We start from the raw sequence: 17,501 nt of genomic DNA on the forward strand, positions 1-17,501 counted from the left end.
GGAGAAATAAGCCATGAGCTTGCTCTGCCTTTGCCCTATGCCAGCCAGGCAGTTCCAGTGCAGAAGTGCCATCAGTGCAATGCCGTGCTCCAGCTAATCCATCCAGCTGAGAGGCAGAGGGTCTGTTACAGCAGGGACGAGGTGTTTCACTGACCTTCAGGCACACCACCATGCCCATAATCAGCAGCACTGTGAAGCATCCTCAGCAACGCATCTCTGTACTTCTTGACAGGAGTTGCCCATACCCTGCAATCCCTCATTCACAACTCCACACATCAACACGATGGTAATCTCCTCTTCTTTTTGTAGGTGTAAGCCAGGCAGTGCAGCATGTGGAAGCGGGGTGTCGGAAGTCTCCATGCCGCTCTGTTTAGGATTTTGGGCACACCTCCCAGAGCACTTGGCACTTGCAAAAAGCGACACATCCAACATTCAACAGAAAGGCAGCCCAGAGCCTAATTAGCTTCTTGTTCATTCTTGCACCATCTTTTATTTGAAGCCGAGAAGGAATAATTGTATAGCAGCCAATTGGCTAGAGACCATAACAAGCTTAAACAAGGTTCCCCACAGCGCTGCCAGTTCTCCAGTTACCTGATGTACATAATATATTGGCTCTAATCCTACTGGCTAACAACCCCCGCCTAGAAATTAGTAAAACAGCTTTCTGTTTCCAAATATGGTCACAATATCTGCATTTCCAAATGGTGGCAATTTTTCCATTGGGGTTGCACTTTCCCAGTTGCTGTTTGAGTTGCCCCAAAGCTAAAATAGTTGGTATTCATCCATACAAAGCTCCTCTCCATCTCCAAAACTCACCATGCTCTTAGCATCCCTCTGGTAGTCCAATATGCCCATGTCTCATTTATTACAGACTGTGCTTTTGACCACAGGTTTCATTCTGTTTCTGCATCAGCTATTTCAAATCAAGTATCTTTCAAAGAAAAACATCCATGAAAAACACTTTGCTTGAAGGATCTGTTTCCTAGAAAACTCTTTTTGTTCTCAAAGGCATGCACAGAGATTCATGAACACCACTTAACTCCACATGGGGCTTCGCAGGAACACATATTGGTCAACACAGTCTAATTCATCCAAAAATCACCCTCTTACAAGACAGGAAAGGGAGCGAGGGTGAGGACAAGAAGCAACACATCTTTTTGGTTGTTTTGAGCTGCCCAAGCTCAAAAAGGCCAGTGCCGGGACAGGCTGTGTCCTGGAATAGGTGTAACCTGGGGGTACCACCTGGGGGTACTACCTAGTGATTTCTCATTATAAAACACAGGTCTTGCTCGGTGGCTATGAGCTCACCTAGTTGGCTAACTATTACCTTTCATTAAAGTTAGTGCTGCCATGGATGGGTCTCACTTCTCTCTTCCTCTCAGCCACTCATTCACTCCGTCCCAGCCTCCAGAACTGCATTTTGCATTTATTACCTGAAGCACTCTGTCATATGGCTTGAGGCCACACTGATCTGCTGGCCCATCCGGACGGACCATATTTACATAGACACCTTTTTCTAACAGGCCATCCGACACACTGAATCCAAAGTCTTTGCTCTCTGGGTCTTTGTGAAGTGTCATCTGGAGGGGCAGAAACAGAAAAGACATGTTTTAATGCAGCAGAAGGAGGGCTGGGGTTGGCAGGATAGGAGTAACATAGGTAATGTGTGCGGACCTACAGCAATTCTGCTCTGGGTCCCCTGGGCAGATGTTTCTTAGCCTGGGCAGCTAATACAGATTGAGCCTTATTTACCGGACACTATAATCTTGGGTAGATCCCATGGAGAAGTGCTTTGGTGACTGGCATATAACCAAAACCACAACAGTCCCTCTCCCTTGAACGTGGAAGGAAAAGCAAGCAGTGTAGTACAGACAGCCGCCGTATTCCACCCAAAGAGCAACACAGCAACTGTTATTAATGGAGCATCGCCTGCCCTGGCCCAGGCTACACTGTGCACCCTCTGTGTATGCCAGACCAGCACACAAAAAATCAACATGTTCACAGGGAATTTTCAATGTAGTGTGTCAAATGTGAAGACAGCTCATTTTTAATACATGACTCCACAGGAACATCTAAACTTCTCCATATTATTCATGAGTTCCTTTCAGAAAAATCGTATCTATAGGTGCTGACATACTGAGAACAAGAAATGGGTAACCTCATTGCCCTTCCCTTGAGCATGTCATGCTTTGGCATCATCTAAAGGAGGAGTGCCCTGCTGGAAGTGTATCTGGCCATGGAGTAACATGGGAGCCAGGGACAACTAATTCACCACCACCACCAAAATCTCCCTTTATCTCCCATGAACCCGGAGTGCATCTCCACCATGAGGCTTTAACTCCATCACTGTGCTCTTGGCTGGGTGAGCCTCATGGACGTGTGGTCCTTGGGAAGGACAGTGCCCAGGATGATGGACAGGAGCAGCCCACCTGGCCTCAACCTCATCTCCAAACACAGCCAACACCTGATGCTCCAGCAGAATGAAGAGTCACCCTACATGACATGCCTAATTACACAGCTCTCCTCCTTCAGGTATGAAGGAGTTTTATTTAAAGACACATTAGCCATGCCCTGAAGGACGAGAGCAGATCAAACATGAAAAAGTTGTTTTTTCCAGCTATCATAACTGCAGGTTTCATTCTAAAGTCACACTAGGAAAGAAAAAGGCAATCAATTTTTTTGTAACCTCTCCAGCTCCCTTCCGTGCCTGCATTCTGTATCAGCAGCATCTACAGTTAATTACTTTCTCTAATTACTGTTGCCTTGCACCATGCTTAAACTGGCTACATTCAGCTGGGTACTGAATTCAAACAAGTATCCCAACACTGACATCCCACCGTTTGCATGCCCTTCAGGAAAGGCTGGGGGTAGAGTGGAAGGGGAGGGAAAATAAGTTACTTTAAAGTTATTGTAAGTTATTTTTTATATGAAAAGTGGCCTACTGAATGAAGCGTGCTACTGGAAAAGGGTTGATGGGTCTCCACAAGGGCCACACTTTGAGCTCTCTCGCTTGTACAGATAGCACCAATTAATAAACCCCAGAACACAAGGACCTGGAATTCTCATATAATAAAGAGAAAGAACAAAGCACAGGTTTGAACCCTGCTCGAGCATGGCAGCTAAATCCCATTACTCTTCCAAAGAGGTCCCTTCACCTTAATCTTTGCTTCATCTAAAAACTGTTGCTGCAGACCTTGGTGGAGGCATTTTCTGAGGGTGCCTATCAAGACAGATTTTCTACAAGGTTGCAAAGCTTCTACAGCTTTAACCGTCAAGGTATGCAGTGCTGCAGCAACACAAACCTTGTGAAACTCAAGGGGGGTAGGGGACATGATTTCCTGCATCTCCTTCTCAATCTTCTTCATGTCCAGGTTCCTTTCGTTCTTCTTGGCAGGAGAACTGCTGCCCTCAGTCTGCCCGTCATCACAGCTTGAGTTTGCTTTCCTCAATGGACTTAGTCCTGATGGGTTGACAGAGTCCAGGAGCAGCTTGCTGCTCTCCAGGCCCAGGTTGTGCACGCTCCCTGTCATGATGGATGCCTGTAGGACAAGGGCACAAAGTCACTCTGCTGACCCAGCAGCAGGAAGAGATGGAGCACACAGCAACAAAAGTGGCACAGACAACAGGAGGGCACCACTGTTCTCATTAATCAAGAAGCTCTTCTGCAGTTAGCTATAAAAGGCATTTCCAGACCTCAGGAGACTGCTGCCAGGTCTATCACCGACCTGCTGTGTACTCTCCACCCCCACCCCAACATGGAGCTTTATCCCAAAAGGAAGCATCTCCATATTTTTTGATGGCCCCTTCTATGCAGACAGGGCCAGGCAGACCTCATCTTGTGCAGGAACCTTCTTGGTAGTCAAGAAGGATGAACATCTCAACCTCAGGGGGCTCCCAGAGAAACCACTGTCTGCCTGGCTCTCCAACCTATCCCGAGGGCTGGGCTGCAGCTCACCGTCAGCATTGCACGGTGCTGGCAATGGCCCAGGGAACTCAGTATCTTGGACTCCACTGAGGCCAATTCAGTGAGAAATTAGGATTTTATCTGTCAGTAAATGGGAGCTGTCACAGAGCAAAACTGAGTTAAAAATATGAAATTAAGTAGTATTTAAACCTGGTCATCCTTGATAGCATCCATTAAAAGATGCCCCTAAGTAGATTCTACTCCATTTGGCAACGCTTTTCACTAATGAGATTACATTGATCAAAGCTAACGAAGGAGTCAAGAATCCAGTCTGTGGAACCTCAACTGACTCCAGGTCACACAGTCCATTTAAACGACATAATGAAAACTGTCATTTCAAAGTTCAGGCTCCAAGGGTCTGCAGTCCCATTAAATGTCAAAAGGGAGAAGAAAGGAAAGGAAAGGTAGGGAGCAGATAGCAAAATTCTGCAAAGCTAAACGTGGCAAGTCAAAAAGCAACTGCTGCTGCGCACAAGGGGAATATTACTGATATTTCATGACTAAATCCCTAATCAAGACCCTCCAGTTATTTGCTCCAAGCTGGAACAAAAGCAAATAAAGTGATTTCTGGTGGCAGTACGAAAATGCCAGCACTACCCACATTATCCCCAAAGAGACATGGATAAAATAGAGAAAACCTTTTAGCTTTGCACTTTTCAGGTCTTCACACAAAAATGACTTAATCCACTCGAGTCTGGACAAAACTCAAATACCTGCTACATGCTAGAAGGACACTGACTTACCACATACTTCAAACACAGATTAACAAACAGCAGCGCAGCCAACCAGGGCACATTCGTTCACTGACCTCGGGCAGCCTCAGCACCCCCAGGACACCGCACCATGCCGTACCAACGCCAGCACTGCAGCACTAGCGAGGAGAACAGAAAGGTCTGTGCACGCTGCGCTACTGTCCTCCCTCACGTGCTGCAAACACCGTAACCAGCCGGTACCCAACAGCAGTTGGCTCCTCTGTCTTCAAGGTATTTAAATACTCCTTGCAGCACCATAAGTAAATTGGAAGGTGCTTTGGGCTAAGTGCAAGCAGCAGAAAGGACAATTCTGGACTTCTCCAGCCTGTGACTGCCCCACGTTACTTTTCCCCATGTCTTGGCTGCCCTCAAAGCAAAGCAGGAGCAGCCACTCCATTAGACATCCTGGGAAAAGCCTGTTTCTACCCATACCCCATAGTCTGGGGCTGGATTGCTACTGTGTGCAAACCTGTTTCCTGGCTATCTTGGGTCATCTTGCATCACACTTTTTTAATATTTTTTTCCCAACTGTAGGGAATGAAGGGTCAAATTTAAAAAAATAATTTTAAGAAAGATAAAATCTGTAACTGTCATAAAATCACAGGAGGCCAGGAGCTGGGGCTTAGAAACCTGTGATCCAGCAAAAGCCCCAGTGAACTGCATATTCCATACCATGCCTCAGGAAGGATGGGCACATGGAGAGGGAGGAACAGATCAGTGGTACTTTGGATTCGATAAAAAGGGGAGTTGAAAACCATCAGACTTCTACTAAGAAAAGTAGCACTTTCCTTTTGTTCCCAGAACTTTCCAAAATATTCTAGAAATGTGCTAAATACACCAAAACCCCAGATATACTCAGCTTTTCATAAAATTTCTTTACATTTTTAAAAGCATTGCTATAACTGTCCAAGCTCCAAAGTCTTAAAACAGCACCTCTGCACCACGGAGCTCTGGAAAAGGAATGGATTGGGCAGAAAGCTATTTTGTCTATCCTTGCATTTCACAGTAGTCCAGCCAATCCTTTCTTTTACATTTAGATGCCAGCCATTATGCAGAAGAGAAACATCTACACATCATTTCAGAGGGGTACTTTCTCTCAAGCAGTCAACAACAATTCAGAAAGGTGGATAGTGGCTGCCTAAACTAATTTCTAAATACTGTCAGGTCCAGGAAATAAGTGATCCAGGGGAGAAATTACAGTTTGTGCAGGCCAGGAGTTTGGGTGTTGTTTTTTTTTTTTTTTTAAGTCAGCATTTTCTTAAGCAGTTAAGATAATAAATACACTGTTTCATGCTTCAGCACAATGAATTTAATTGAGACTTCCTCCTCCACTTGGGAGTTGCTAAGGATCAAGGAGGAAAGAACAATCTGTAAGTCCCCTGTCACCATACAGACCAAAACAGGACTTTCCTTTTCCATCTCCAATTATTTGGAAATTGCCCTTTTTGCTGAAGCCTAAATGATACACAATTGTGCATAAAGAAACCTCCTGCTGGAGGTGACAGAGGGCACAACCGAGTGAGCATTTGCCAGTCCTCTGCACCCCGAAGGCAGGGGGAGAGATGAGCTCGTGGGGTCCCGCTCCTTCTTTTGGGCTACGGGAGCTGAATCAGGGAGCGAAGCAGCATGGGCCCCATCCTGCCAGGCATGTTTGCTTCCCACTGCTCAACAGTCTCGAGGAAAGCCTTTATTTGCATCCCACAGCTCAGAAATCTGGGTTCCTCACCCTGTAACCGGACACAATAACATGACCTCCAAAGCATTTTGGATAAAGAAAAGAGAAAGTGGTTTGTGAAGAGAGGAAACACCTTTATTTCTGCAGGAAGCAATTACTTTCTCAGATTTTTCCATGGGGAAGGCTAGCTGAAAAGCTTCCAATTACCTATTTCACTGAAACAGTTTCCGGCAGAGTGACAGCTGAATGCAAGATATATGTTGGGCCTGTCTATATTTGAAGTAAGCCAAGGCTTTAGTCCCCGTGGGGTTTTGGGGGGCTCCTTTTGCTTGGCCTTTAAGTGCTTTGGACAGACAATGTCTCTCCAAGCAGAGGGTTTACCATTTGATGGGGAAGGTTTGCCAACAGTCATCTGAAGATCGTTGGCCAGCAACAGTTTGCCAAAAGAGCATGGAGCTCCTGGTGGGTAAGTCATCGGCTCGGGGAAAAAGTGCACGCAAGCAACTGCCTAATGAGACATCGTTATCCATTAGCGCAAACACTGACACGCATTAAACTTGAACCCTTCTTCACACCACCGGCAGCACAGGGATGATCTGGGGAAACAGTCTAACATTTATGGCAAGAGCAAACCAGTCAGTAGCAAATCCAGAAAGCGATTTACCTCAATCTCCCTCAAAAGTTCAGACTGGCCGCATGTTTCCAAATCCTCCAAAGCTTCTCCAAAAACACGCCAAAAATTATCCTCATGAGTGGTCTCAAGGCCATTTTGGCGGTTGGGGTATCTGTTGTAACGTAGGAACCAAACATTGTCAGCACTCTTCTGCAGCGAGATGAAAGCCGCAAGGCTACAGCAAGTGTCTCACCAGTAAAAGCAGAGACTTGAAGAGTCTTCATATACAAAAGCAAACAATATGAACTTTTCAGACAAGAGTCCGAATACGAGACCTCCATGCATTTACTAACAGGGCAAGTGTCCTTCAAAGGAAGAATTAAGTTGGTGTAGTAATGTCAAAGTTCAAAGGGTAAATTAAAAAGTGCCTGTAGGAAGACTGTAGGTTTAGGAAGACGTTTTGGTGAAATAGAGAAGTGAAAGAAAAAAGGATGCGTTATGGGTAAACCAGGAGCCTCAGAGACTGTTAGTACAAAGGCTGATGGGATAGAGCTCAGATCTGAGACACAGAACACCTGAGAAGAGAGAGAAAAACACAGAGGGTAACAGACATGGTGAGAAAATGGTAAATACATTAGGTCTCTATGAGAGTAAGTAATGCAAAGATGTATATAAAATGATTGCCCTGGGCTGGACAAGCCAACACACGCTACTGCCAGCAATATTGACAGTGTCATGTATCACCCATACAAACCAAATTTCATTTGCTTTGGGATGTGAGCTGTTACTTTCAGGAGGCCTCTTTTGTTGTTATATAACACCGACGGCACTTACAGCCATGTAGATTGCCACCAGTTCTGTCTACAACCGAGAGTAAACCCAGAGAGAACCTCTCTCAAGCTGGTTACAAATGCACGTTAAAATGAACACAGGGCATGTCTTGCTGGGGCTTCTGCAGTTCCCCACCTTGGCAGTTTCAGCATCTCATGCCTGACTACAAGCCAGGGTCAATTCTGAGACTTCTAAAGCAAATGGTAATTAAACATGCTGACGTCCTCTGAACAAGCCAGAGAAGTAGGTAACACTGGACTCTGCTTACTGAACACCAGGCTGTGCACAACTCAGACGACCAGTGCTCACTTTAACAGGAGCCTCCTGAAGGAAACTCTCTGCAGTATTAAATCAGGGTCACAATAAACCCACTAATGTGTCACGGGGAGAGACCCCAAGGGGACAGCGACACCAGAGCAGCCCTAAGGCACCTTCTACGCATCTTATTAGGAGCTGCACAGATGAGGTTCCACATCTGCAACATCTGGCAGCATCTTGCATGGTTTAATGGTCATCAGCACTGCAGATGGGAAGGGACACTCATCCACCAAAGCCACTTAGCAAAGTCCAAATATTTTACTCGAGTACAAGTCAAAGAGAGGTTGGCCTCCATTAAATATATAATGACCCCTTGATATATTAATAGAGCTTTTTCCAGATCTCTACTAACTGCAAAGTCTTCCGCACACACTTTGCTTTTCATCCACTGGTTTAAATGGGAGTCTGTAGCAGGCATAAACTCTCACACGCACGCTTTTGCTCCCTGTGGGATCGTGGCCTGCCTGGAGAGAGTGGTATCTGGCATGACTTATTGTATTTTAAATTTACCCCCTACCTTTCATCAGCTTTAAAAGGACAGGAGCCTTTATACCAGGCAGAAAGGTCAAAAAAACACCCAGCAAGACTTTATACAAACAAACCAAAATTTCCCCCCAAAAGGAATTTTTCATGTTTTCCCCTTACTCATTTCCTTCCTCTGCTCCCAGGTTCCCAAAGAGGCAAATGTCCCTTCCAGTTACCAGTTTCTCGCCTCTCGGATCAGCAATATAACAAAGACATCCAGGACACAGATGAGTCGGTACGGGCTCTCGCACCACGGGGTCAGCAGGTTTTTCCAGGCTAAAGGCAGCCAGGGTTAGAGACAATTTGTTTTTCTCCCTAATAAAAAGGGCTCAGCAGCATGAACCGTTTCACTTGCACTTTGACATCAGGGTTCGGAGCCCTCATTAGGGACATGCAGGGCTTCAAGCACTCAGATTTGCTAACTTCAGCTGCCGGCAGCCTCACTGGGAGGGCCACGAGGGATCAACGACCTCTGTGAGCTGGCTCTTGCTGAGAGGCAAAACAAGAACAAAGTCTCCGCCGCTGCCAGCTTTCCTGCCAGTTTGATCATCTTTAAATAGGTGGAAATGGCCATGAGATGTTCTAAGGGTTTTGTTTGGACAAACAAAAGTTAAGGAAAAAAAATAAGAAAAAAAAAAAATAAAAGAACTGACAGTAACAACACGACACACACAACTATGGGGACTCCGGAGAATGTCGAGGGGAGGGTTAGTTACGAAGCAACGAGACATTTCCACCATGTGTGGCTCGGGCCCAGGGCAGATCCAGCAGGATTTTCACCTGAAGCGAGGGGCAGCTGCAGCCTCCTCCATGGGCTCAGGAGGTGTTGCAGGATTTCTCCCACGCTGGCTGAGTTGGGAGATTAACTTGACCATGTTCACACAGCATGGCTTTGTTTGTGCTGTTGGAAAGGCCAAAGTATGATGGAGAGAGATGTCCAGTCACAGCTTTGGGAGATTTTAACTTGGACGTGCAACCTCATACTCGTCCTCCAAGAACTCTGGTTGGCCTTTTTGTGCTACATGATATTGAGCTGTTGTGAAGCTGCATTCTTACTCAAAAAAGTCTGGCCAACACATGCAGGGACAGCCCTGACCACTTCTATTACACCTAAACTATGAAAATACTGCAGCCTTTACATGGCAGAAGTATGAGACGTGGTAAGACCCTGTGGTCCATGCAGCTGAGACTGCCCTAACTCCAGACACAAATGTCACCTGGCCATGGCAGAGATGCCACAAAGCTCCCCCCAGCGTAACACTGCAACGTGGAGGTGGTTCAGCAGAGCAGGTCGCCACCCCAGCACCCCTCCCCATGGCTGCCTGATGCTGAGATGGGGACATCTGGCCGCTCCATCACATATCACATTCCCATGCCCCTTTGTCCCTATGCAGTGACACCCACATTTGCAGATGCCCCTCCCTGACTCCTCCCACACCTCCGTACCTGCTGGGCTTGTCCCAGTCATCTTCACTGAAGCTTCCATCCATGTAGGGGTAGTTTTTCCTGGGGTCCCCTGGAGGGGTACTGCTCTTTTGTCTGCTGTGTCTCCATTCATGTGGATGGAGGGCTATGCCCGCAGCCTGAGGTATGTATGTACCTAGGGGAGGCAAGAGGGGTTGGAGAGAGAAGGGGGGCAAGGTGGGGCGGGTAATACCTGGTCAGAAAACCCAAATGGATTAAGTCACGCTGTGCCAGAAGAGCCTCCTTGCCCAGTTCCCAAACCTGAGGCCATATGGGTTGCACACTGCTTCCATCTCAAGTCCTCCAAAAGGGGGTTGTTCTTCCCATCTCTTCTTGCTTTGACCAAAGCAGCTTCTTAGGATCATGTCACAAGGTGTCCCGTTTCTGCTTTCCTCCCCCACTTCCTAGTAGTTTTGTGGTGTGGGCCTGGGATCCACAGACCTAGGGACTACATGTACCCACACGTACAGATCCTACCCCCAGCCAGCTCCAACCTTGGTTAACGGCTCCTGTTTCCACACTGAACCCAACAGAAATTGCGCTGTTGAAGCAGCCACCTTTAAACACAGTGAGTCCTTCAAAGGATAAAAAGATGCAGCTGCCAAGCTTCTCTCAGTGTGCCCAACCCCATTCATTCTGAAGGATTTGGAGGCCTGATTTCTATTAGGAAAAAAAAATAAATCCTCATTTAGATTCTCAACTTTCTTTGGGACTTAATGGTCAGCATGAAAAAAAGTAATAGGATATAGAAGGACAGCAGCAAAGAAACTGCATCCAGAGTAGCCAGAAGCAACAGCCTCCCATCAACAAATCTAATGGTGCTGAGGGTACCTGGTGGTGGCCACCAGCGCCAGTGTGCTCAGCAGTGGTAAATGAGGAGGAGCCAGTCCTGATCCCAAGAGCTGTCAGCCAGTTCCTGCAGCAAGCAGAGCCCTCCCATGTCTTCAGGATCAACTGGTACAGGTACAGAAAACTGCTTCAGTGATGTGCGTGTGAAAGGCAAGGAACAGGAGGAAAAACTCTGCTGGCTTGAGAGAAGGGAAGGCTCATCTGTATCACATTTGATAGGAGATCAATATGGACCGTTAGGATGAAATCAGACAAGTTTCACTACATCTGCCCCTGTGGGCTTTTCCATGCTGCAGTGTCTTACTCCAGAGATGCAAATCCATCACTACCAAGTCACAAGATCCCCAGTCTCATGAGGAGCTGCCTGGATAGAAACCTTCCAAAACAGAGCATTCCTCAGTTCCACTGCCATCTGCAGTGGAAACAAATCTCCTGAGTCCCTTGCCCACCTCCTGCTGCCCATTCAATGTTTCAGAGAAATCCTTACAGTCTTTCCAAGAAACATCGTATGCTCCCATCGCACGCTGTGCCAAGCAAACAGGAAGAGGTATCAGAGAAACACGTAATTAAGGGAGACTTGACCTCGCAATGAGCTACAGCACTGGAAATACCCAAACACAACGCCAGCACTTTCTTTGAAAATGCCAATGCCTGTTATTTCACTTAGCTGAGTGTTTCCTCTGTGAGTTTTTAAAGGTTAGACTGCTCTGGAGAGAGCCCAGGAACAGCGCTTGCCAACACCTTACAGCCGACGGACATTCGCTGCCTGCCAGAGCAGAACACGGCCCCTGGTGCAGGTCCCTGTGGTGGGCAGCATTTGTGGGCTGGGCACAGGGCGCCACGGACCGCAGGGTTACATCTGCAGAGCTGTCACTTGGGTGCCACTGGTTTGACCTCTTCCTTCCAGGGAGATGTGCTGGATCCCTGGGATTCAGAGCCACCTGGTGGCACCTTCCCTCCAGGCCCAGCAGAGCTCCCTTGCCCAAACCCTTCCTTGAGTGGTTTCCTAAAGCTGTGGATGAACCTAAAACCTACAAGGCAGCAAAGCCCAATCTATAGCTCTCCATTTAGGGTGTAAACCCTTACGTCCAGGATCTGTGCATCCCAGGTCTCCCCGCATTCTGCCTTCCCTGTTCAGCCCATGGGTGACCCTGTGTGTCCTCCTCTCTACCCTACAGCATCCCTCTTCCCAGCAACACCAGCACACCACCACGCAGCCAAATGCTTTTACCAGGGAAGACAAGAGAGCCCCTGAAGCAAAGCTGCAGTCTGTGGATGTTGGGCAACTTGGCATCAGACCCACTCCCCAGGGCTCTGTGCTCAATTACTCATTCTCAATTTACTGGTAAAAGCAATTGCTTTGCTAAATCCAGTGTCCAACTTGTGTTAACATTCAATTAGATGGAGAAGGATTGCAGTATTATAAAGGCCAGGGGATTCCTCCTTAATGAAGCCACGAGTCCCAACTGCACTCCCAAATTAAGACTTCAGACCAACAGAGGCTGAAGGAAGACACAGGCATCATGGAAGAGACAGCTGTGCGGCGCTGTCCTTTCAACTTCTCTAAGCCTGAACAGAGAGAGCACAGGTACACACCTTCCTCAGCACACCGAAGGTGCTTTGCAAGAGAATTCCTGCAGCATCCCTCCCGGTTTTCACATTCTGTTCCAGACAGCATTTTTTTCACCAATTTCCTTTTGCGGAGGTGATTCAGGGTTTTGTTTTGTTTCAACACAGACTAGTACTAGTTTACGTCGCTAAATCTGAACTGGAAGAACTATTTTCCAGTGGTTTTCTCCAAGCAAAAACCTATTCCCATGACTAGACCATCCTCCATCCCAATTCCATGTGTCTGCCAGAAGCCACAGCTGAATAAACCTGGCCTCAAAAACATGTGTTCATCTGATCCCTCACTAGAGAGTTAGAGATACTTTCTTGTAGTATTACCTTAATTATGTTGTTAAGTGAATGTTTCTAGTCACAAGACATTCTTGTGGATTTTAAAACATCCTGAAGAGGATTAATATGTCCTACACAGCCTCTCTGGAGAATTGAGCGAGCTATGGACCAAATACTCTATAAGACACGTGGCCAGCAAATACTTCCTCTGATTATGTGAATTATAAAGTGCTATAATGGTTTTGAAAATGCTGTGAACAGTATGATGCCATGTAAGAAGAAACGTGCCAATAAAAACCTAAAACAGACACATCAACTCAGAGCACCGCATGAGTGTATTCTAAAATACATTTTGTTCCTTGCTTGAAGCAAGAAGCCATACAAATGTGGTCAGACCACAGGCTTTAGCTCAAGCTCATTCTCCAGTCAGGTTCAGAGGCTCTGCCTATCTTCACCTTGGCCCAGAGACCCCGAAGACAAGACAACCTTGGCTTACCTTGGCTTCCATACCCAGCATCAATGCCAGAGCCATCCCAGGACTCCATAGCACTGTCCACGCTAGGAATTGTGGTGGAGTACATCTCAGACAGCTTGCTAGTTTTCTGGGAGTCCGTCAGTTCATCTTCTGGGTCACTCACTTCATTGATACTCCCCGACTTCTTGGGATAGGACTCTGAAACCAGGACATGCTGCTTTAGCAGGCATGAAGAGCAAGCCTCAGGGAAAGGCTTATGCTGACACGGGAGCAAGCCCAGGTACCGCAAGTCTTTTGAAGTAGCTGAGAAAGGCCCGTACAATGCAGTTGAAAGGATTTAATGCAGTAGCAGTACACTTATCTCAAGCTAAATCAAGAAAGAAAAATGCCTTTCTGAGTTTTTGGCACATGGAATATAAGGAGCAACCATGGGGATTTGAGGATTCCCAAATATGAGAGAGTTGGGACCTAACCTCAATTCACGAACACATCTTCTTGTGCTTTGGAAGCTCCCTCCATGCAGCCCTGCCCAGAGGAGTGTTGGCCTCTGCAAGCAATAGCCCGCAGCCTCTCTGGTTTCAGGGAGTCTCTTTTTTACTGAGAGCAGCACCTAGTCAGGGTGCTGGCTGCAAATGTGCTGTTACAAGCAGGTGTTTTAATGCAATTCCAATAGCAATGCAACCTGGTCCCGAAGTACCGCAGCTGAAGTTACAGCTCCCTTCCAAGGTTGTACAACCTTGTATCAATTCAAGGCTAGTCACCACCTCTCCAGAGTCTGCCACGCAGTCTCACAACACTGGAATTCCTGCGCCTGGTATCTTGAGGCTGAATTTCCCCTGATTAGTGATTGGAAAATGGAAAGCTGAATGTGGATGATGAAGCTCAGACCTTCCTTTTCATTATTTTAGTACTAATAGACCCTTATTATCATTGTATCAAACTCCCTTTCAGGCAAAAGCTATACAAGGAATGGTTTCTCAGCACAAGCATTTCTTTGTACTGAATATTTTAAAGTCCTCGTTGATTAGATGCCCTGTTAGCCATCCACACCCTGGATCTCTGACTCACAGAGGCTGGGATAAAAAGCCCTCTGAAAGTCTGCATTTGTCAGTGAGGACAGATTATTTTACCAGACAAAGCCCAGTGTCCTGAAAGTCCCTATTTTCCAAGCATTCAGAAGATTGCTCACCATGATTAACTCAAGATTACCTTGAAATTTCAATTACACCTGCTTCATTCTCAGAATGATTAACAAGTCTCCAACTGGCACTTGCATATCAATTATTTCAGCAAGCGACTGTGACAATGCTAAGTGTCAGCGGGGAGGGGAGCGGAAAAAGTGCTTCAGACCAAGGATCAAGACACTTGACTGCAGGGAACAAGACTGGGGTTTCTTGAAGAGGAATCAATTCCCCGGTTCTACCTCTATTTGCTAAGTCCCCACTCCCTGCCTGAGCTTCCTCCATTTGTAAAACAAGTGCATTGCCACACATTTTCAAACTGCTTTGAGGTCCACAGAAATGCCATGTTTCAGAGTGATGATACTTTTTCAGATGCAGGACAGATATCCCGTGAGCCACGCTTGCTGGGAAGAGCTTTATCGCCTGACTTCTCATTGCCATAGCACTGTGGGCCACTGGCTCGGTAGGTCCAACTAGATCTAGAGACTGCAGAAGCATGGCACATAAACAGACAGAAAATAATGGGCGTGGGGAGAAACAGAAATGCAGACAAAATACCCCTGCTACTTTCTGAACCTGATGAAAAAGCCTGTTTGTGATTATACAGTCGGGGAGAAAAGTTTCCATGTTTCTTGGTTTCGCCAGTCCCCCCTCTGTCCCCCCCAAAAGTGGCCTGCCTGTACTAAGTATACTTCTGGTCTTTGATATGTCAAGAAGAACAGTTTCAAAGTCACAGGGAGCTTGACAGGGAAATGAGGAGATCTTTAGAGTGAAGGTAGATGGTTTGAAAGATGATCTTAGGACCCAAACCCAGGAAAGGGGGCATGAAAGATTTATTGCCAATTGCTTTCCAAAAATTGAATTAAAGCTGGGGTGGGTTTGGTTTTTTTTTTCATGAATTCTACCAGCTCAGAGTTGCCTTGCTCATTTTGGTGAGTTATATTTTTAAAAAAACTGCACTATTTATTTTTAAAAGCAACTTCTGCTTCACTTCTGTGTGAAATGCCCACACAGACAGGGAATGATGGTGCAAAGCATCAATCTGAAAAAAAATGATCGCCAACAAACCTGTTGTCTAATCTCTTCCCAGTACCACAGAGAGCCCCTGGGTTGCCTTTTTGTTTCTCCTGTGAGTCAGAAGATAAAAAAACACCCACCTTTTCCCCCTGTCCCCCCATAACCTCGACTATGCTGCCTCGTCTCACCTTCCACAACACATGCAAGAAAACTTGCAGCAGCACCTGCTGCATTGCCCAGGGTCCCTGCTGGGCTGTGCCTTCACCCCCCCAGCCCAACCCAGGCTCCCCAACTCACTCTCCGACTGCTTCTTGATCTTCAGAGTGACCGTCTCTCCCGCCATCTGCAGCAGGTGAATGGCTTCGCTCAGCGGTTTGCCCTTGAGGCTCACGTTATTAATCGCTAATATCCGGTCACCGATGTGGATGGCTCCGGTTCTGGAGAGAAAAAGCGCTGTTAGAAACTTCAGAGAAGCAATTTGCCTCTGCGAGACAGGCCATTAAGTTGTTGCTCGAAGCAAGAGCGTATTAACTCTCAGTATTTTCAAATAGGTCTTGGCTTCCCCTTGTTATGCTGTATACCCATGAGTTCCTCTTCCTCACCACCACCAGGAATCTGGGCGTCCCCTTCATCTTCCACCTGCTCATATACATAGAAATACGCACAGTAACATATGCACTCCTGGGATCCCAGGTCCCTCAGGAACCGGCTGGGACTGCAGAGCATCTTACTGCCAAAACTCTTCAAAGCAAGGGGGTCTACACATGAAAACCACAAGTATTTCCAGTGCATGATGTCCACACGGAACTGAAGGGCTGGTTCACACTGACGGAAAGAAATTATGAGACAAACCTAGAAACCCATGGAAAAAGAAACAAAACCAAAACGGCCCAATGCAGATTGTGTGTGCGAACATGAGCTGAACCAGCTGCAGATCAGTTCATGACATGTTTAAAGCTCGCCCCTATACAGCTACACCACTGTGAGTTTCTCCATCATGACCAATGCTCTACAAGAGGTTACTGTGTTTTATTGCACAGCCACAGTCCAGCACTAGCTGCTGCTCTCAGCTAAACAAGTCCTCAGGCTTCAGCAACAGTCAGGAACAAACTAACAAGTCACAGCAATTCTCTCCGTTCTCCATCCTTCCCCTCTGTGTCTGCCCACAGCCAGGGGCTCACTTCACCTCTCCCAGTGTTCGCAGCAGCTCCGGGAAGAGCAGGCAGGATGGCAGGATGGGATGTGTCCATCGCCAGAGCCGGCTGCCAAGGCAGGAGCTCGTGCTCGCTACTGGCTGGACAGAGGTCACCACAGTCCCACTCCAGCTCCCTAACATCAACAAGGGAGAACAGCAATCCTCTTCGCCTCCAGCAGTGCCATCAGGTTTTGCTGTCAGGAACCTGTATGATCAAGGCAGGAGGAGATGCCAATTTGGACTGCAGTATCTTTTTGTCCATGGCCAGGTGCCTCTCTCACGTTACATCTCCAAATTGGACTGCTGCTCCTGCAGAACTGGAATTTGATATACTGTCACAGGCAAAACAGCTGTTTGCTGTGGCCCAAAATATGAAACATTTGTAGACACACTGCCGTGAAATACCTGCTGTAAGGACATCAAACTGGGAAATGTAGCCAAACAGCAGGCAGGGCTGTTCAGTCTGCCGCTTCTGCTGGGGCTGATGCGTTTGGACAAAGCCATGCCGGCCCCACCAGCCACTAGGTGTCTGTCTTGTCCCACCCAAACCAGCCTGAAAAAGCCCTCAGGGAAAATTTGTGCATTCACATAAATTATGTATCAAACTGGAACCGGAGTATTTGTCTTAAAAGTTTCATCTACATAGTCAAAAAAAACCCAACCAAGCCTAACTGCCAGCAGTTTAAATGCGATCCTTTGCTTGCTGCAGTGGTTCAGTGTTTGAGGTCTCCCACTGCAGCCCT

At 46.9% G+C, this 17,501-nt stretch overlaps 1 protein-coding gene across 3 annotated transcripts in view; it reads right to left on the reverse strand.

The window, feature by feature from the left end:
* The window catches only part of GRIP2 (glutamate receptor interacting protein 2), a 285,002-nt gene that overhangs the window by 3,240 nt on the left and 264,261 nt on the right, over window positions 1-17,501 (reverse strand). For all 3 annotated transcript variants that reach the window (XM_027805921.2, XM_005432534.4, XM_027805919.2), the window contains exons 18-23: window positions 15,861-16,000; window positions 13,387-13,563; window positions 10,125-10,278; window positions 7,056-7,176; window positions 3,303-3,539; window positions 1,434-1,580 (exon numbers count right to left, since the gene is read on the reverse strand). In XM_027805921.2, coding sequence (XP_027661722.1) covers window positions 1,434-1,580; window positions 3,303-3,539; window positions 7,056-7,176; window positions 10,125-10,278; window positions 13,387-13,563; window positions 15,861-16,000 — 976 coding nt within the window. The remainder of the gene's footprint in view (window positions 1-1,433; window positions 1,581-3,302; window positions 3,540-7,055; window positions 7,177-10,124; window positions 10,279-13,386; window positions 13,564-15,860; window positions 16,001-17,501) is intronic.

Source organism: Falco cherrug, chromosome 4 (assembly GCF_023634085.1).
Source record: "Falco cherrug isolate bFalChe1 chromosome 4, bFalChe1.pri, whole genome shotgun sequence".
NCBI classification, from domain to species: domain Eukaryota; kingdom Metazoa; phylum Chordata; class Aves; order Falconiformes; family Falconidae; genus Falco; species Falco cherrug.